At 55.9% G+C, this 16,903-nt stretch overlaps 2 protein-coding genes and 1 long non-coding RNA gene across 5 annotated transcripts in view; 2 read left to right on the top strand and 1 right to left on the bottom strand.

The window, feature by feature from the left end:
- ANO10 (anoctamin 10) overlaps positions 1-3,765 on the top strand; it is a 111,965-nt gene extending 108,200 nt beyond the window's left edge. For both annotated transcript variants that reach the window (XM_058678398.1, XM_058678397.1), the window contains exon 13: positions 3,392-3,765. In XM_058678398.1, coding sequence (XP_058534381.1) covers positions 3,392-3,460 — 69 coding nt within the window. In that variant the 3' untranslated portion in view covers positions 3,461-3,765. The remainder of the gene's footprint in view (positions 1-3,391) is intronic.
- A 1,878-nt stretch (positions 3,766-5,643) lies between these two features.
- On the top strand, positions 5,644-7,884 carry LOC131482872 (uncharacterized). The gene is made up of 3 exons (XR_009247363.1): positions 5,644-5,811; positions 6,418-6,463; positions 7,813-7,884. It is a non-coding gene; the product is annotated as an uncharacterized LOC131482872 (long non-coding RNA).
- A 2,116-nt stretch (positions 7,885-10,000) lies between these two features.
- Positions 10,001-16,903, bottom strand: part of SNRK (SNF related kinase) — a 46,315-nt gene continuing 39,412 nt past the window's right edge. For both annotated transcript variants that reach the window (XM_058679045.1, XM_058679046.1), the window contains exons 4-6: positions 15,939-16,151; positions 13,504-13,638; positions 10,001-11,650 (exon numbers count right to left, since the gene is read on the bottom strand). In XM_058679045.1, coding sequence (XP_058535028.1) covers positions 10,429-11,650; positions 13,504-13,638; positions 15,939-16,151 — 1,570 coding nt within the window. In that variant the 3' untranslated portion in view covers positions 10,001-10,428. The remainder of the gene's footprint in view (positions 11,651-13,503; positions 13,639-15,938; positions 16,152-16,903) is intronic.

Here is a 16,903-nt window from a genome sequence, read left to right on the forward strand (position 1 = left end):
TTCAAGCCAGCAAATGCTGAGTTGTATTCTGTATGTATCCATGAATTTCAGGTCATGAAATTTAAACAGTTTTTGTGGGACAGAATTATTTCCCAAAAACAAAGTTGCCGCCACACTAAGCAAATATACGGGTTTTTTTTTTTTTTTTTTTTTCATTATTCCCTTAGTTTTACAGTATAATAGCTATTTACACAGCAGCTGCCTGTTTTAGCTATTACAGTGAATCTAGGGAGGACTGAGAGTCCCAGGGCCTGAGGGTAGGTTGTTTGTCAGTGTTCTGCTGTTTCATGCCAGGATCTTGAGCAGCCACAGATGTTGGCGTCTGAGAGGTCCTTTTGTGCAGCGTGTCGTTATCCGATGATAAAGTTGGAAAGTTCTGTAGAAAACGATCCTGTCCCAAGCCCTGGTTTCCTGATAAAGCAATAGTTCTATAACTATGGTTGTTGTTGGTTTTTTTTTTCAAGATGGCCACCAGTGATGTTTTCTGCCCCCACAGTGTGTGTCTTGATTGATCTGCATAACAGTAGAATATTGCAGAAATGGTGATCTGTCTTTTCTGAGGTTACGGGGGCGGGGGGGGGGGGGGCGGAAGACAGCTGGCTGCCTTTTCGCTCTTGAATCACTTGCCCTTGGGAAGCTAGCCATGTTGTGACTGGCCTCCAGCAGCCAGGGGGGAGGCCCACAGGACCAGGAGTTGGGGGAATTTTTGTGTGAGTGTAGTTGGAAAACCTGTGTGTATTATTCTGCATGTATTTTCATGAAAGATTTAATTAAGGCTTTCTGAAGAAACCCCCACCCACTCACTCCTTAGCCTGTTACTAAAAAGCAGAGCCCAAGAGCCGAGCCGCAGGAGGCAGCCTGGGCCCCACAGCACCCAGAGCAGAGCCACGGTGTGGTCCGGGAGGGGGGTCATGGGCACCCAACTTGCTTATCTCAGAGAGCCGAGGGCCAGTGTGAAATGAAGGCTTGTTACAAATGCAGAGTCCTGGGTGCCCCGTAGACCAGGGACTCCGTCTGACCAGGTCCCAGGATTAAGTGGCCACAGGACCAAGTGTTCCCTGAGGTTCATTCCACATCAGAAGCCTAAAGCGAAGTCTGGGAGGGGCTGCAGCTGGGCTATGGCAGCTACAGGTCCTCGTCACTTTGCCGTTTCTGTCACAGGGTGCAGGGTCCATGGCCCCTTCCTGGAGAGCCAGCCCATGGCAGCAGGAAGCAGTCACTTTACCCAAGGGAAGCTGTTCAGAGGCCAGGCTAGCACCAAACATGTCTGCTTCTGTCTGTCTTCCTTGTGGGCAAGCCCGAGGCTGCAGCGCCTGGCCTGCTCTTGTACGGAATCAGTGCAGGGCCCCTCCCTGGCCTCGTGGCCTTTGAATGCCCACCTAGGGCCAGGCCAGTGGACCAGAAGCGCCACGCTACCCAGCTTAATGTTTGAGCTGCAGCTGCAGGAGTCTCCCAGCAGGCCGTGCAGCACCGGAAGTTGAGCTGCACCCCAGGTGTCCCTCAGTCTCAGAGGCTGGCCCTGCTTGGGGACCACCAAACTCCAGTGAGGCCAGTGGAGCCCCGCTGGCGAGGGAGGATGGACTCGGCCCAGCTGACGAGGCCATGTTAGGCTGGGTGGCTTGTGGCTTTGAAAGAAGCCTTGCTCTAGGATGGATGTGGAGGGGTGATGGTATCTGAGCCCCACACCATGGACCCTGGCTCACCCCTCCCCCATCTCCGTGGCCTGTAGTCCATGGAAGCCCAGCCTTTATCCTAGGAGACTCTGTGTCTCTCAGGCACTGCCCTCGGAGGGGGGGTGGGGGGGCGTAGGGAGCCACCACAAACACACTACAAGAGCAAATGGGGGTACGGCAGGGCAGTCCCCCAAGGGTCTACTAGGGCTTGGTCTTAGAGGCAAGCAGGGCTGCCTGCTGCAGCTGCTGCGAGGCCTGGTGCCCCGTCACCCATTGTCATCTGATGACCTGGGTTCTCACAGCAGCCCTGTGCAGCAGCACACCCCAAAAGAAGCCTCCTGTGATCCCCTTTCTGGTTTTCCTCCCCCATGGAATGCCAGGGCAGTGTGGCCACAGGACCCTGTGACAGGCTGGGGGTGTTTGTCCTCAGTGTTCCAGGGCATTCATTTATCTAGCCCTTAATTTCATATGGTTCTAGGAAGATTCCTGTTCTCTGCCTTTAAGCAGACCCCTGTGCCAGGCTCGGCTGTGAGCCCGGCTCTGCCGTCAGGGTTCCCTTCAGACCCAAAGCGCTAGGAAGGCAAGTTGGCAGAAGAAGGAAGTGGCTCACGGGAGAGCCATGGCCACTGCATGCTGCATGGCTAGGCTTGTAACTGGGACTCACAGGGCCAGGACACTCCAGCTCCCGTGTGCAGACCTGCCAATGCACTGTGCTGTGACTGCATGGTCACCCCTGTCTGCCTATCAGAAGCAGTCCTGTGAGCCCAGCTGGGCGGTGGGTACACAAGGGCGAGGGGCCCAGCCTGCAGGGGCCCAGCTCAAATCTGCCCATGAATGCTAGAGCGGACTTAGGAGGGATGGGACCTCCCAAAACGCCACAGACCTCCAGGACCTACCCAGGCAACCTAGCAGGAGACAGCATCCAGAGAAAACAGGGTCCTTATCTAGGCAGAAGGGCACCCCTCTGCGCGCAGGCCAGGCAGTGTGTAGTGTGGACCCAGCCCTGCGGTGCTCAGGGCTCCTGCAGTATTTACACTCAGAATGTCTTTGTGTCTTTGCTCAAGTCAATAGCTGTGACCGCAATCTGTGACTGTGTCTTCAGCCCAATTCATAACTAGGGCCAAGCTGCAGCCAGGGCGACTGCCGCCTGAGGTCAAAGTGAGGCAGGGAGCGCACAGGCCTGTGGATGCAGGGGCTTTCCATCCTGGCCCACGAGAGCATCCCCTTCTCAGGAGATGGTGCTGAGTGGGCTGCGGGGCTGTGGCAGGTATGAGGACTGGGCATGTCAGCCCAGGGCCAGGGGCTCCGCACACCACAGCCCTCACCACTGCCCCACCCCACGCACAGCCCTGCTATCCCTGTGCACAGACTTGCCCTGGCCACACTGCCAACGTCGTGCCCCTCAGGCAGTACCGTGTCCTCTCCCAGGCCTGCCCCCCACACCCCTCTTCCTGGACGTCAAGGCAGCAGAGTTGCCAGCCACATCAGTGTCTCACCGTCTGCTGTGGTGCTGCCAGTGAGGTTTCTGTAATGTCTGTGATGCTGGCATCCCGCACTGCAGCACACGTTCAAGTGCCAGCCACTCTGCTTCTCGTCCGGGTCCCTAGTGCCCCTAGGGAGACCCAGATGGAGATAAGCTCCTGGAAGGCCCACGCCTGCCCGAGCAGCTGAGGGCAGCTCACCTGTAGGCTCACCTGGGCCCTGTGTTCTCTCAACAGCAGATGAAGCTTGTGGCCGAGAACTTCAAGGAGGAGCCCAAGGAAGCCAGGCAGGAGACAACGACCTGAGCGCCAGCCGCCCTGCCCCTGCAGGTCCCTCCTGTGCCCCACACACTTTCCTCTGCACCGTGACCTCACAGAAGGTGACAGCCACTCCCGACCTCACCATGGCCCTGCAACTGTGGCAGGGTGCTGCCTGTGCACCGTGCATGTCATAGAAGCCCAGGGGCGAAGGTGGGCTCCGCTGGGTCCTGCAGTTGAGTGAACTGAGGCGCCCCCACCCCACTGGCTCGCCCTCCCCCCCACTCCTGTTCTGTCAGCAAACTTACCCTGCACACGGTGGTCACTGAGCTATTAAAGCCTGCACCTCTCTGCTCCTGCGTGCCTTCCCATGCTCTGAGCCCCAGATCAGGCGGTGCCTCGTGCAGTGGTGAGATGGTGGCGGAGGAGGGGCTTGGCCCAAGGCGGGCACCAGAGGTGGCAGCTGAAATGGATCTCTCCCCTGGGGGGCACTGGGCTGTGGTCACAAGTGCACCAAACCCACCACGCCAGTCCATGGGCCAGCTGCCCAGACTCTCTGTCATAGGACTGGAGACTGCAGAGGGGGCTTCGCCCATCTGGTAATGCTGTCCTCCTCCTTCATGAGCAGAGGCCATGACTGCAAGGCCCCTGGCCATGGCCCAGCTGCGAGGAACACCCTGGAGCCAAGGCCAATCTCCTGTCCATCCTGCCAGCAGCGCGAGCCAGGAGGCCAGGGCAGCTCCTGCTGTCCACCGGCACAGGCTGCTGAGGTTGTGGGGCCCAGGGGAAGGTGGGCAAGTAAGGGGACAGCATGCTCCTGCCTGGTGCCAGCTCTGGGCACAACCCTGGTCTCACCAACTGCCATTACCTTCGGCATGGACTCCTGGCAGTCGGCCTTTGGCCCTGCCCTTCCCCAGGCAGCAGTGGGCCAGTTCAACCTGCGGTCTCCAGAACAGGCTTGTGTCGGTGTGTGGCAGCCACCAACACAGGCCTGAGGCCTTAGGGCCAGAGCTTCCATCCTGACCTGGCTCCTGTGCATGCTGGGGGAGGAGAGTTCAAATAAGGGCCTTGACCCCAGATCCCTGTCTCGCCACACTGCTTTGAGGGGACAACCACACGAGTAAGGTTGGTGGTGAAGAGCAGGTCCTGGAGGCCCCAGCCTCCCTGCCCTCGGGACTGCCCTGCGCAGCATCTGCACCTGTGCCTGAGCTGGAGCCCAGCCAGGAGCACCCCTGGGGCTGGTGGACACGGGGATGAGTCAGGCTGCATTGCTGTGGCTGATCTCTCAGGGTCCCCGGCATACCTAGGGGACAGTGTCCCTCGGGTTTGTCTTCTAACCACCCCTGGGAAGCCAGCCAGGAGTAGGCCAGCCTGCAGTCTGCTCCCCTGGGTAGCTCTCAGCATCTGAAAACACTGCCCTACCCCTGCCCCCAGCTCTCCCAGCCACTGACCTGACGCACTGGTGACCTGGCTGTGCCACCTCTGACTGCTACCCCACGCTGTGGCCACCAGTCCAGGGAGAACGTACCCCAGTTCTTCCCCCAACACCCTGAAGGCTACAGGTTACCCCTAGTCCACCCTGTCCCCAAAGGCTGGGAGACCCCTACTCATCCACAGCCTGGTGAGGGAGTGACGAGTAGGTAAGGCTGTCAAGGGCATGGGCACCAGGTCCCTGCCCTGCACCTCTCAGATGAGGGCCTGCAGCTCAGAGGGTGGGGCTCGGCCTCACTAGGAGACCTGAGGGGTCTGGAGATGCCAAGCCCTTGCCTGCTCACCTTTCACAGGGAACAGACACAGATCATGGGCCAGGATCCTTGGCAGCCTACAGAGAGGATCGGCCCAGTTCCCACACAGAGCACCTGAGTGCTGGGGCCAGCTGTCAGCGAGGTCCAGAGATGGCCATCGGGAAGCCTCAGGGAGCAGCCCCTTCACCCTGTGGCCACCAGCTCTACACTGCCCTGCCAAGGCTCCAGAGGGCCCCCATGCCACACCTGCCTGGGCAGGGCCCTGCACCCCAGGCCTAGAGCAGCCAGACCTCCAACTCTGCTGAGCCTGGCTGTGGATGGTGGCCAGGGACTGGTTGCCCCAACTGTCACACGTGCCCGACTCACCTGCCTGGAGCTGAGCTAAGCTGAGCTCAAGATCCACCTCGCAGCCTACCGCCTCTTCATGCGGCCATTGCATGTCATGGCCCGTGACATGGACCCTGGGTCTCTGCAGGGGCAGGCAGGCAGGCAGGGACCTGCTGTCTGTCCCAACGGCTCCACTGTCAATCCCCCACTAGGGGTGTACCGGCTGAGGCCTGAGAACCCCATTCGTGTTCCCGCAGAAGCAATCAGGGCTACCCAGCCCTGCAGCCCAGCTTGGGAGCCCAGCCATAGCGTGCCCACGTCTGAGAGGTAAGCTAGGTGCCCGGGCCATTGCCTTCTCCCCCTGCGTTTCCTGCTCTTCCAGCAGGAAGGCCAAGGCCACAGGACGGGGATTGTCAAATCCATGCCCAACTAGAGCAGGACCTGCTGTGGTGCCTCTGGAAACAGCCAGACACCAGGGACCTCGGGGCCTCAGGGATCAGTTAGCTCCAGGCCTCCTTCACACCCCACTTGAGCAGCTTGAAGAGAAGGGGACACAAGGGGCTGGAACCTCTGGAACCTCCAGGGAGCTGGGGAAGGGCCTGTCTGGCTTTTCTGGTGCTGGGAAGGGGTCCACAAAGGCTGCGTGGCACCCACCCCGGCGGCAGTCAACGTGAAGTGGCCCTACGAATTAACCCGGGGCCCCCAGCACAGCACCCTGGGCCTGCCCTAGAAGGCTGGCCAGGGCAGCGGCCTGGGAGGAGAGGAGAGGAGGGGAGGGGAGGGTCAGTGTGGGCAGGGCACAGCCTAGGGTCTTGGGGGCCACCACACAGGGACCAGGCCATCTAGTCTGGGACAAGTTTGGGCCTGGAGGTCAGCCCTGCTTCACGTGGAGTGAGGGGAGCGTGATTGGCCCTTCTGCCTTAACTGGAAAAGCAAGCCAAGTACGGGAAGCGACAGAACACACAGGAACCCAAGCGAGGTAAGCCCTGCGCCTGCCTGGCTCACTGGCTGGAGGGGAAGCCCAGGGGCAGGGCCCGGTGGTCTTGTGGCAGTGAGGAAGCAGTGTGAGTGCCAAGGAGGAACCAATGTAAACATTCTCAGGAAAGACACAGAGCCGCACCGACAGCTCAGACACCCGCAGCCGGAGGAAGCAGTGGTCATCTGCGTGTAGCGAAACTGCGTGGGCCTGCAGAGGCCCACGGGAGGGCGTGAGGCTGAGCAATGCTCAGAACTTCCCGGGTGCCCCGGGAGGCTCGTGTTCCTCTCAGCCAGTGAGTTGGGTTAGCCCAGACTGCAGGCCGCTGTGGGTCCGCCCTGCTAGAGTGCCAAGGCCAAGCCCAAGAGGAGCTAGGTGACTCCCAGTATCTGGGTGGCAAAGTGGTACTGAACTTCTTTACATGAGTGCAGCAACACCCAGCTCTAGACAATACAAAACCAGTGTCCACCCACCAATTTTTATACCCAATGAAAACACTTTGTAAATGAAGTGCTTTTTTCAGACAAGCAAAAAGATGATGTATCTTGCTGGCAGACCTGCACTCAGTGGCTGTGACCCCTCAATTGGTCATCTCTTTAAGAAAACTGGCCACATGAAGCAAGAATGTATACACATGTGAAAATGAAAATAGCACATTCTCCAGGGAGGGGGAAGGAAGCCCCAACTTCTGGCCAGTCCAAAACGGCCGACACCGCCGAGGGCTTGGAGTGGCCCTCTGCCAAGATGGGGTGCTCTGAGTAAGGCTTAAGCAGGAAGAATGGTTAAGGACCTGGGAGAATCGTGGTCGATCAGCAGCATCCAAACCGAGAAGTCAAATAGGCTGTTGCCACTCGGTGCTCCTGGCGGGGACGGAGGGCTCAGTATGTTTTGGGGTTCTTCCAGCAGACAGCTAGTAGCCTTGATAAGCTCAACAAGACGCTGCGCTACAGAGGGAGAAGGGCATGGAGTCAGGGTTTGGGGCATTCCAAGTTTAGGGACTGAAGAGCAGAGGGCAGTGATGGAGGACCCCAAAGGGGGTGGAGGGTGTGTGCACGCACACAAGGGGGCTTGGAAGCTGACCACCGCGCAGTGGCATCGAGAACAGTGTGTGCTGTGCACCTGACTTCCCGGAGGGAGCTGGAGTGAAAGTGATGCAACCTGAATGTCACAACTGCTGGGCTGGGTGCTGTAGGAAGTACACCTCAGTACAGCCGGTGTTCGAAAACTGACCAGTTAGCATGAGTGAGTCCTGCTGACCTTAAGCAAAACAGTTTGGGTGGTGGACAGTGGAGGAAAGGAACAGAAAATCAGGATGACAGCTGGAGACAGAAGATGTCTGTTTTTGTTGTTAGGAATGGTCCAGGAGAGCAGCAGCGATTGCTGATGCAAGAGAAAGGAGAGACTGGCCGGAGCCAAATCCCCACAGCTGCCGGGGAGACGGGCCGGGGTCACCCCCAGGGCGGGGCAGAGCACGTGAGTACTCACAACAGAAGGTGGGGGCTGGCGCCAGTTCTGATGGCTTCCTAGGGAGCAGTGATGACAGGAGCAGCAGGCAGGGCGCCCAGGGCTGCTGACGCAGAGGGGGCATGCGCTGCGGGGGAGGGCCCAGCTCCCTCCTGCACATAAACATCTGGCAGGGCGGGTGTGGGTGCGCTGGAACACAGAAGATACGCCACATGGGACACAGGTTATATTGCTGAACACCAATATGCCACTTTTTATTACTTGGGCGTTTTTTTCCCCCCATTTGTCACATACCCATCGATGTTCACATAGTGAGGAAAAACAACCAACATTGGAAGCAACTGACCCAATCAGTTGATAATTCTGTACTCGTTACATCAATTCTTCCCAGATGGAAATAGCTTTATCATTCATTTCAGCCTCAGGGCTATTCTTAAAATCGGTGTCGAGATTGTCACATCTTTAAATACAGACAGAACTGCCAGAAGTACATAATTTTATATATATGTACAATATATATACACACACTTACAGAAAAATACAAGACTAACTGCTTTTCCACAATATTTAATTTATACACTACTGTAACTATGCAACTTCTGAAGACAGGTTAAGGGGTACAAGTGACTTTAGAGCAAGTAAGTAGTTTGGTCCAATAGTATCTGAATGTCATGGTTTCTCGCTCCCTTTCACATGACATACTGTGACACACGACACATGCAGTCAGCCACTGACGAACAGGAGGGAGGGTAAGACACCACTCAGACGGACATCCACACACCCAGGGGGCAACCAACCACACCCAACTAATAAGGCTATGATACAGCTATGCAGCAGAAATGGCCAACACTGCTGATCCTAAAGTGAGCACCATATATACATCAGAATATAAAAAAACCACGGAGAACCAAACACATACAGGTTAGTTAAAAGGTGCCATCGCAAGGCTCTCCCAAGTCACAGGAAAAAGTATTTACATTGCTTGGAAAACAGCTGCAACAAAGAGTTTATTGCCAATGCCCTTTAGAAACTTCTCTGCTACGTTTAACAGAGATGTCACACTATCTGTGTGAACCACACATGTTACTTCTGGCCCTTTAGAAGATCCCTGCTCAGGGATTTAAGCCAGTGTGTCCTATGGCTTCACCCACACGTCTATTCTCACCTCTTTCGGTTATAAATACCACAAGGAACTAGAGCTCTAGCTCAAACATAGCTTGCCTAGGACTAGAAATAAAAATAGTGAAGTGACACTTTACTTAGCTAAGTAAGTACACTGTGAAATTGAGAGTGCCCAGTCAAACATCACAGTCCCAAAGTAGCAGAGTCACCATGTCCTGGGAGAGACTGGGTCAAGGTGACCCGTTCCTTTGGTGCTCTGCCCACTCAAAAGGGGGTGACAGGGGCTGCAAGGTGCCAAGGGCTCCAGTGCCCCCAAGCGCTGCTTGGATGACCCCTCCAGACACAGCGTGGCATACAGTACCAGGCTCCTCCCAGACAAACCATCCCAGAGAGCGTGTCATCCCGGAGGTGACGGCTGGTGAGACGGTCTCCATGCAGGGACAGTTGTAGAGCCAGAGCTCTGCGATTACTGTGCTGGCAGGAAGGCAGAGGAAAAAGACTTCTAGGAAAACAGTTAGAAAGCAGGCTTTGTGCATTTCTGTCTGCTCTACATGTGAATTCTACCCTTTTATATGTATTTTTTAAGGAGCCAATTTCCATAGCTAGCTGAGCCAAAGGATGGAATGGAAATCACAAGAGAGACAACCAAATTACCAAACTCCTAAAAAGCAAACCCTGCAAGTTTTGTCTAGTTCTGTTCTATGGAGCTGTGACTTCGCCAGCCCATGTGGGCACCTCTGCCTCTGTGCCAGTGTCGCACAGGAGGGAGGGCCAGACATGCAGAGCTAAGACATCAGCAGTTCTCCACATGACCAAAGATTGTCTGCTCGTCCTTCGTGGGGCTGGGTGGCACGGGCGGCTGCCTTACGAATCTCTCTCCCATATTACAGAGCCACATGCCTTCCCGGTGGCATCGGGACCCTGGCTGGCTTCCACCCTGCAGGTGCCCCTCGGCTCGGGCCCCGGGCCTTACAGCATTATTGCTTTGGTTCTGTCTCAGACACCATAGAGTTACTGTGTCACAGGACAGGAATTTAGATTTCTGACAGAAACAAAGGCATTGTTTTCGCTAAGTTCAGAACATCAAATTTCTAAGCGCTCCAGGGATACTAGGTTCCAAATATACATTTTGATTTAATCCTGATCATCCACATTAAAATTCTGAATGTAAAAATTACACAGTAGACTTGTCGGCTGCAAAAGAAAGGTAGCGTCTAGCAGCATGCACAAAGACCATGCATTGTCACCTCGCCGGGCGAGGAAAAGGAAAAGGTAATAAATAATTGCTCCTAACACCCACTCTCAACGAGTAAGACCAAGAGCTGGAGGGGGTGAAGGCACCCTTCCCCAGGCCGAGGAGGAAGCGAGCGGCGGCCGGGCCGTCAGATGACGTGGCAGCAGCTGGCCTGGCTGGAGGCGCACAGCAGCCCCTCCTGAGGGTTCCGCTGGATGTTCACAGAGATGGTCTTCTCGCACAGAGGTAGCTGCAGCACGTTGTTTTTAAGGTTCTTGCTCTTTATCCGTTCCAACTCGGTGCTGGTGTCCGCCATGTGGTCAGAGAAAAACCTGATGCCCCCCACGGCAGGGGCCGGGCCTGCGTTGCCCGTGGAGCTGATGCACATCTTCCACGAAGACTTCTCCTGGACCTTGACACTGGAGAAGGCCAGGCCGTGCTGTGGGTCCAGGAGGTAGCGCGCGCTGCCATGCAGCTGGGAGCCCAGGCACAGGCCCATGAGTCTGAGGCTCTCCACCAGCTCCCCGGCGCTGCGCGATGCCAGCTGCATAGAGTTGCCAGGGCCAGCACAGCAGCGCGTGGAGCCTGAGGTGCTGGTGGGGTTGCCGCCCGAGCCTCCAGCAGGGCTGCCCCCACCAGCACTGTTCTCACTGGGGCTGGCCTTGTCCGCGCCCCCACTGCCGTTGCTCGGCTTGCTCTGGCCCCCGCCGTCGCCCTCGCTGCCGGGGGGCCCCTCGCTGCTGTCCCGGCGGTGCCAGGAGTAGGTGAAGCCGCTGTCCTTATCGAGTCGCCGCCGGCTCTCGGAGTCGTCGTCGCTGGTCTCAGAACTGCTGCAGCTGGAGCCGCGGCCCTGGCTTTTCCGCCGGTGGTAGCGCTTGTGCACCGTCCCCGGGGAGGCGATGTTCATCTTCAGCCGGCTCAGCTTGGGAGGCAGGTTCTCATCCATGTCGAACTCATCATCCGACTCCCCCTCCTCGAAGATCTGGTTGAGGACAGGCGCGCTCTTCCGAGACGTCAGGCGGTTGGTCACCGATGGCTTCCGGCGCAAAACCACCTGGGTTGACAGGGACATGGGCTTCTTGTCCTCCTCGTCTTCCTCTTCATCCTCCTCCACCCGGAACAGACATTTCCGGCCCCCAGCTGTGGGTTTCAGGCTGGCGGATGGCACGGCAGACAGCGCTGGGCCAGCCAACTCGGGCAGGTCATCCTTCTTGGCCGAGTCACAGAGGCCACCTTTGCCCCGGTGGCCATTGAGGACGTTGTCGGCAGCCCGTGCAGGAGACTGAGGGACGGTCGCGTGGGACAAAGGAGTGGCCGTGAGGTCATCCTCAAGGTCTTGGGGCACATCGATTTTAGTTGGCCAAGACTGCCTGTGTAACAGATCAGAAACAGAAAAAGCCACGTGGTCACATGCAGGTGCCAGCAACGGACATGTGCTGAAACTGACTGGGACGACATCCACAGACTTCACAAAAAGAGGAAGCAGCAGCCTTGCAAACCCACTCCCCGTCCTGTACACATGAGCAAGGAGCCCAGAGGTGCGATGGGCTGACACGGCCAGACAGCTGCGTCACTGTCAGGAAAGAAGGGGGAGACGCCGAGCCACCGCCTCGGTGCAAAAGCGTTGCCCACGAGGGAAGCACTGTGGGCGAGCACAAGCAGAAGCCGGGCCCGGGCGCTGTGCTTTGGCCTCTCAGATTGCAACCTTCACAGGGCCACTGTGGCCAGCGACACTCACCTCAAGCGTCCAGGGCTCCTGCTTTACCTGATGGTGTAAAAGCTCAGTGTTTACAAACACAAATGGGAAGTCTCGAAGGAATTTCAATAGCTACTGAGGAGAAAAGGCAACACTCAACTGGCACCTGCGATTCTCTGCTTCTCCGGTTACAAAACCCAATCATCAAGTTTCAAAAAATGTAAGCAAACTTTGCCACATCCCAACTGACAAAAACGCCATGAATCTGAAAATGAGGCTGTGCCCCTGTCCAGAATGCACTGTGCTGCGTGTCCCGCCAGCCCAAGGGGGCAGTGGCTGCCCGGAAATCAGGACGTTTACAGCAGCCCCGGCCACACGCTACTGTTTGCATCTCACACCAAGTTGTTACCCAAGCTCAACCTCTAGCTTTCCGAAGCTCCAGGGAAATGGTAAGAGGCATCCTTCCCAACCTGCAGCCTTCTCCCTCCTCTGTGCCCTGCCAGGTCGCCTACATGGTTCTGACGTCAGGTCGCGTCACTGAGCACACCTCTGCTCATCTTCCCAGCCATGTCCGGGTCAGAGACAAACAGGACCACAGGCAAGAACATGAAGGGGGCGGAGTGGGGGGCACTGTGGCACAGCAAGCTAAGCTACTGCTTGCAATGCCAGCATCCCACACAGTTCATGTCCCAGCTGCTCCCCACTAACAGTGTGGGGAAGCAGTGGAGGAAGCCCAAGTTCTTGGGCCCCTGCTCCTGGCTTCAGACAGCCCACCTCCAGCCACTTGGGGAGTAAACCAGGGGATACAATTTCTTTCTAATTACGCCTTTCAAATAACTATCTTTTTCTTCTTCTTCTTCTAAGAACTGTGAATGAGCGAGCCAGGGAGTGGAGTTCCCTGGGAGTGCCCATGCGCAGCTGGTCACTCCCCTGACTGCCACTCGGAGGAAACCCAGGCCTGGGAAGCAGGCCATTTTGATTCAGTTTTCTTTCCAAAGGAATCAGGACACACAGAGGTAAGTAACCTGCCCAAGACCAAAGGCATGAAAACTGACTTCTAATGAGAGGCGGGGGCCCAGGACAGAGCTTGCCTCAAGCATGGAGGGGAAGGACTGAGCAGGCAGCCCTGGCCCGGGGCCTCCCGCACACCCGCACTCTGGCCTTGTCCCCCGGCACAGCGCTGCCACCCTCACGTCACAGGTGAGCGGCTGCCGGCTCCCCAGCTGATCTAAGACCGCAAGGGAGCCAGGGACACCCTAGACCTTTGTAAGAACTAGCTCACAGTAACCGAGGGAAAAGGTTCCTGGAACACGACATTAACCGAAGTTGCCCCAATTACACACGTAAGAGCTGAGCTGTGTAGGAAAACAGCCTGGCATGACACTGCTTCTCCGAAGGGCCTTTCTTGGCCAGGCTGACGGGCACAGCCCCTGCTCCACGGCAGCCTTGGCGGAAGCAATAAGGCCATCACCACTCTGACGAACCCACCACCCTGAGATTCATTTGGTAAGAGTGACATTTTCTCACCTGAACTGGGCCTTGATGTTGCTGGGGCTGGCAGACCGGGTCTGTATTTCTTTCTCTTGCTTTTCTCGCAGGATCCTTTCAGCAAGTAAGAAGTAAGTGGCTGTGATGTGGTTGTACCTGTTGGTTTCCAGGGCTCTGAAGAAAGCAAAGGGAGATGTAGCCTGAGCCTCGCAGGCAGATCTGCTTTTCACGCGAAGTGCGATCGATTTGACATTCGTGCCTTGGAATCTTTAAAAGCAGGCAAAATGCAACCCAGAAAAACCCAGTCAGTAGTAATTTAGGTCACTCTTGAAATTCAAAAAGCGACTGCATAAATGCGTCCATGTTGGCGAGGGGCCGTGCGGGCCGCTGACAGAACGGAGTGGGATGCCAGCATCTGGGGCCCGGGGAAGGGCACAGAGCTTCCATGGCAGCACATCATGCACACGTCCAGTGCTAAGTGACTGCCTGCCGCACTGCCCGTGTGCTTCACAAGAGAACAAAACCAAGACAAGACAAGTTCCCAGGCCTGGGGAACTGCCACATTGTTAAGGGCATGTCATCATTAAATTCTTCTGTGAATAAAATCAATGCATTCATTCATGCATTGAGAAAGTAATGCTGGGCCACGGCACTTAGCCTAGTGGTTAATGTACCAGTTAAGACTGTGTTTCACACTGGAGTGCCTGGGTTCAAGCCCCACTTCTGGCTCCTAACTCCAGCGTCCTGGTGCTGCAGACATGGGGAGCCAGCAAGTGATGGCTCATGGGTGCCTGCCACCCACACAGGAAACTAGGATCGAATGCTGGCTCTTAGCCTAAAGCCTTGGCCCCCAGCCCTGCCCACTGTGGGCATTTGGAAATGAACCAGTAAATGTTGTTCTTTGTGTGTATCTCAAATAAGTAAGCACTTAAAAACAGAAACCAAATCAAACAAACACAGTCATCTTACAGAACACCTCCTGTAGCTAGCTCTGCACTGGCCAGAGGGTGGGGGCGTTAAGCCCATCCAGGCCCTCAGCCCTGCCCACTCTGCTGCAGCTGGCTGGAGAGGGCTCCGGGGGATTGCACGGCCCAGAAGCCATCTGCAGTCAGTTAAAACACAGAGGAACACTTAGGAAGGACACAATAGCAGAAATCAAATTTTCCGAGATGCACAGTGGGACCAGAACTAATGGAGACAGCAAAGCCCAAGGCCTAAGCAAGGCTCCTTCAGCCAGGCCCAGGTAGCTGCCTAGCGAGCAGGGGACAAACTGGAGGAGCAGCGGGGATTCAGAACAGTAGCCTGTTCCTTAGGGAGCGGCAAGCCGCCCGCGTGGTTCTCTAGTGCCCACCACGCCTGGGATATGGGGTGGGAGGAAGGAGGCACTCGCACCATCCAAGCTGTGTTTCCCTTTGGAATTACAGCTCAGTTTACATCAAACAGTTCTATACGACACCATTACATTCATGTTGCATTTAAGCTAAGAAAATCAGGCCAATTTAGGAAGATACAAATTGCCTTTTACTCAAAAATGGAAAACCATTTTCTACACATTCCCAAAGTGTCTGTAACAGAAGCAGCCAAGGCTGTGCTTGCTGAGGTCATTCAAGCAGGTATGGGTCCATCTGTGAATACCCCCAAAGCCCCCTAGAAAGTTGCAGGAAGCTCCACATGCACCCGAGTTAGAACCTGGGTCTCCTCCCCCATGCACCTGCATACTGCCCTCCTCAGGGAGCACAGCGCCCCCACCTGGCTGCTGGCTTCAGGGCAACAACGGCTCAGCATGCAGCCCCTCCTCCTCCAGGGGATCTAAGCCAGATCCCCAACCCTGCCAGAGTGGCTCTGCCAGCGCAGTCCACTTTTGTTACCTACCAGAATATACCTGCTCTCTACTATTGCATTATGTCGAACCATTCACGCCACACATTAAACAGCTTTTGCCTCCATGGAAATGCTCACATTTTTAGAGTTGGAACCGTCATGTGAGTTAACTGTCGTCAGAAAGAAGCCACTGCCTCTTTACATCAGCCTTTATTGTAAACTCCATAGAGATTATTAATGTCTGACTTTGCTTTTAAAGGACTTAATTAAATTCTTGTAGAGAGTGTTAATTAACAGGTTGCTGCAGCAAGGCCTCGGAAGACCAGTGAGTAAACTTCTAAACTGTGTGGGAAGTGCAGTCACTCTGCTGCCACTGACAACTGTGCACCTGGGCTCACGCACCAGCACCCCCAAGGCCAAGGACTCTGATGCTGACACCCGACTCGTGCCTTGGGGACCACTAGTGGACCCCGACATGAGGAGAATGCTCCCATGGGAGGAAGCCTACGGTGTTCACAGCCACTGCTACCATAGCCAACCTGTTCACTGTACAAAAACAAGACAGGTTACAACTGCACCAGGCACAAGCCCAGGAATGCCAGAGGGGAGCGGCCCAGCTCCAGCCCACAGGCTCTGCCCTGCAGCGCACTCACTCCACGATGGCGTCTCGGTCTGCGATGTCGCCCAGCACCATGCGCTGGATGATGCTGTTGTGCTCCTCTTCCGAGAGATTTTTGTACGACACCAGGGGGATGTTGTACTTCGTGGCTGGTGAGGGGTCCACTCCTTGAAGCCAAGCATGGTTCTCGATCTCCTCTAAAGAGGCCCTTTTCTTGGGATCTCTCTGCAGCATCCGGGTGATCAGGCTGGAAAAAAGGGAAGACCACAGCTACAGCAAACCGTCTGCAAGGGTTAGCGGTGCTGGCTCCTGTCACTGAACACCCCCGCAGGAATGACGACAGTTTAGGGGCAGCATTACTTGTCAAAGAAAGAAGGCACAACGCCCTATCATCTAGCATTCCCTCTAGGTCTGACCGTCTGTGCTTGAATCAAGTGTCCGCTTAGTGGTGAGATTCGATGATCATCAATGACAAAGAATGCCTGAGCCACCTCCTGTTGTCAGGGAAAGGATCTTGCTGACGGGAACAGCTCCACAGCACCTAAGACACTTGCTGAAGTACTTCTGAACGGCACTACGTTGGCAAAATAACTGAGCAAACAAAAGTAGGACCCTAAGGAGGCAAACAGCAATGCTGGCCGTGGCTGACCTGCCAGTGCATGCAGCCACCTGTGTGTGGTCCAGTGACTGTCCCAGTGCAGAGCTCAGCAGCCAGCCTCAGGAGAGGGTGAGGAAGAGGAAGAAAGCGGCACACTGCCCAGAGAGCCAAGAAAATGCGCCTGCCCTGGTCAGCACTGACAGTGCGCATGCGCAGGGAAAACTGCTTCCATACACGTCTAACCACAGCTGGTCCTCACAGACCCACGGTCCAAATTAACAACATCCATGCGGTGTACCTGCTGAAACTAGCATCAAACTGTTTCTTCTGCAAGTACACCTGGACAAGTAATGGATATAAGAATACACAAGGCAAATGAAACAGTCTTTGTGGGAATGTAA

Source organism: Ochotona princeps, chromosome 21, assembly GCF_030435755.1.
Source record: "Ochotona princeps isolate mOchPri1 chromosome 21, mOchPri1.hap1, whole genome shotgun sequence".
Classification (NCBI taxonomy): Eukaryota; Metazoa; Chordata; class Mammalia; order Lagomorpha; family Ochotonidae; genus Ochotona; species Ochotona princeps.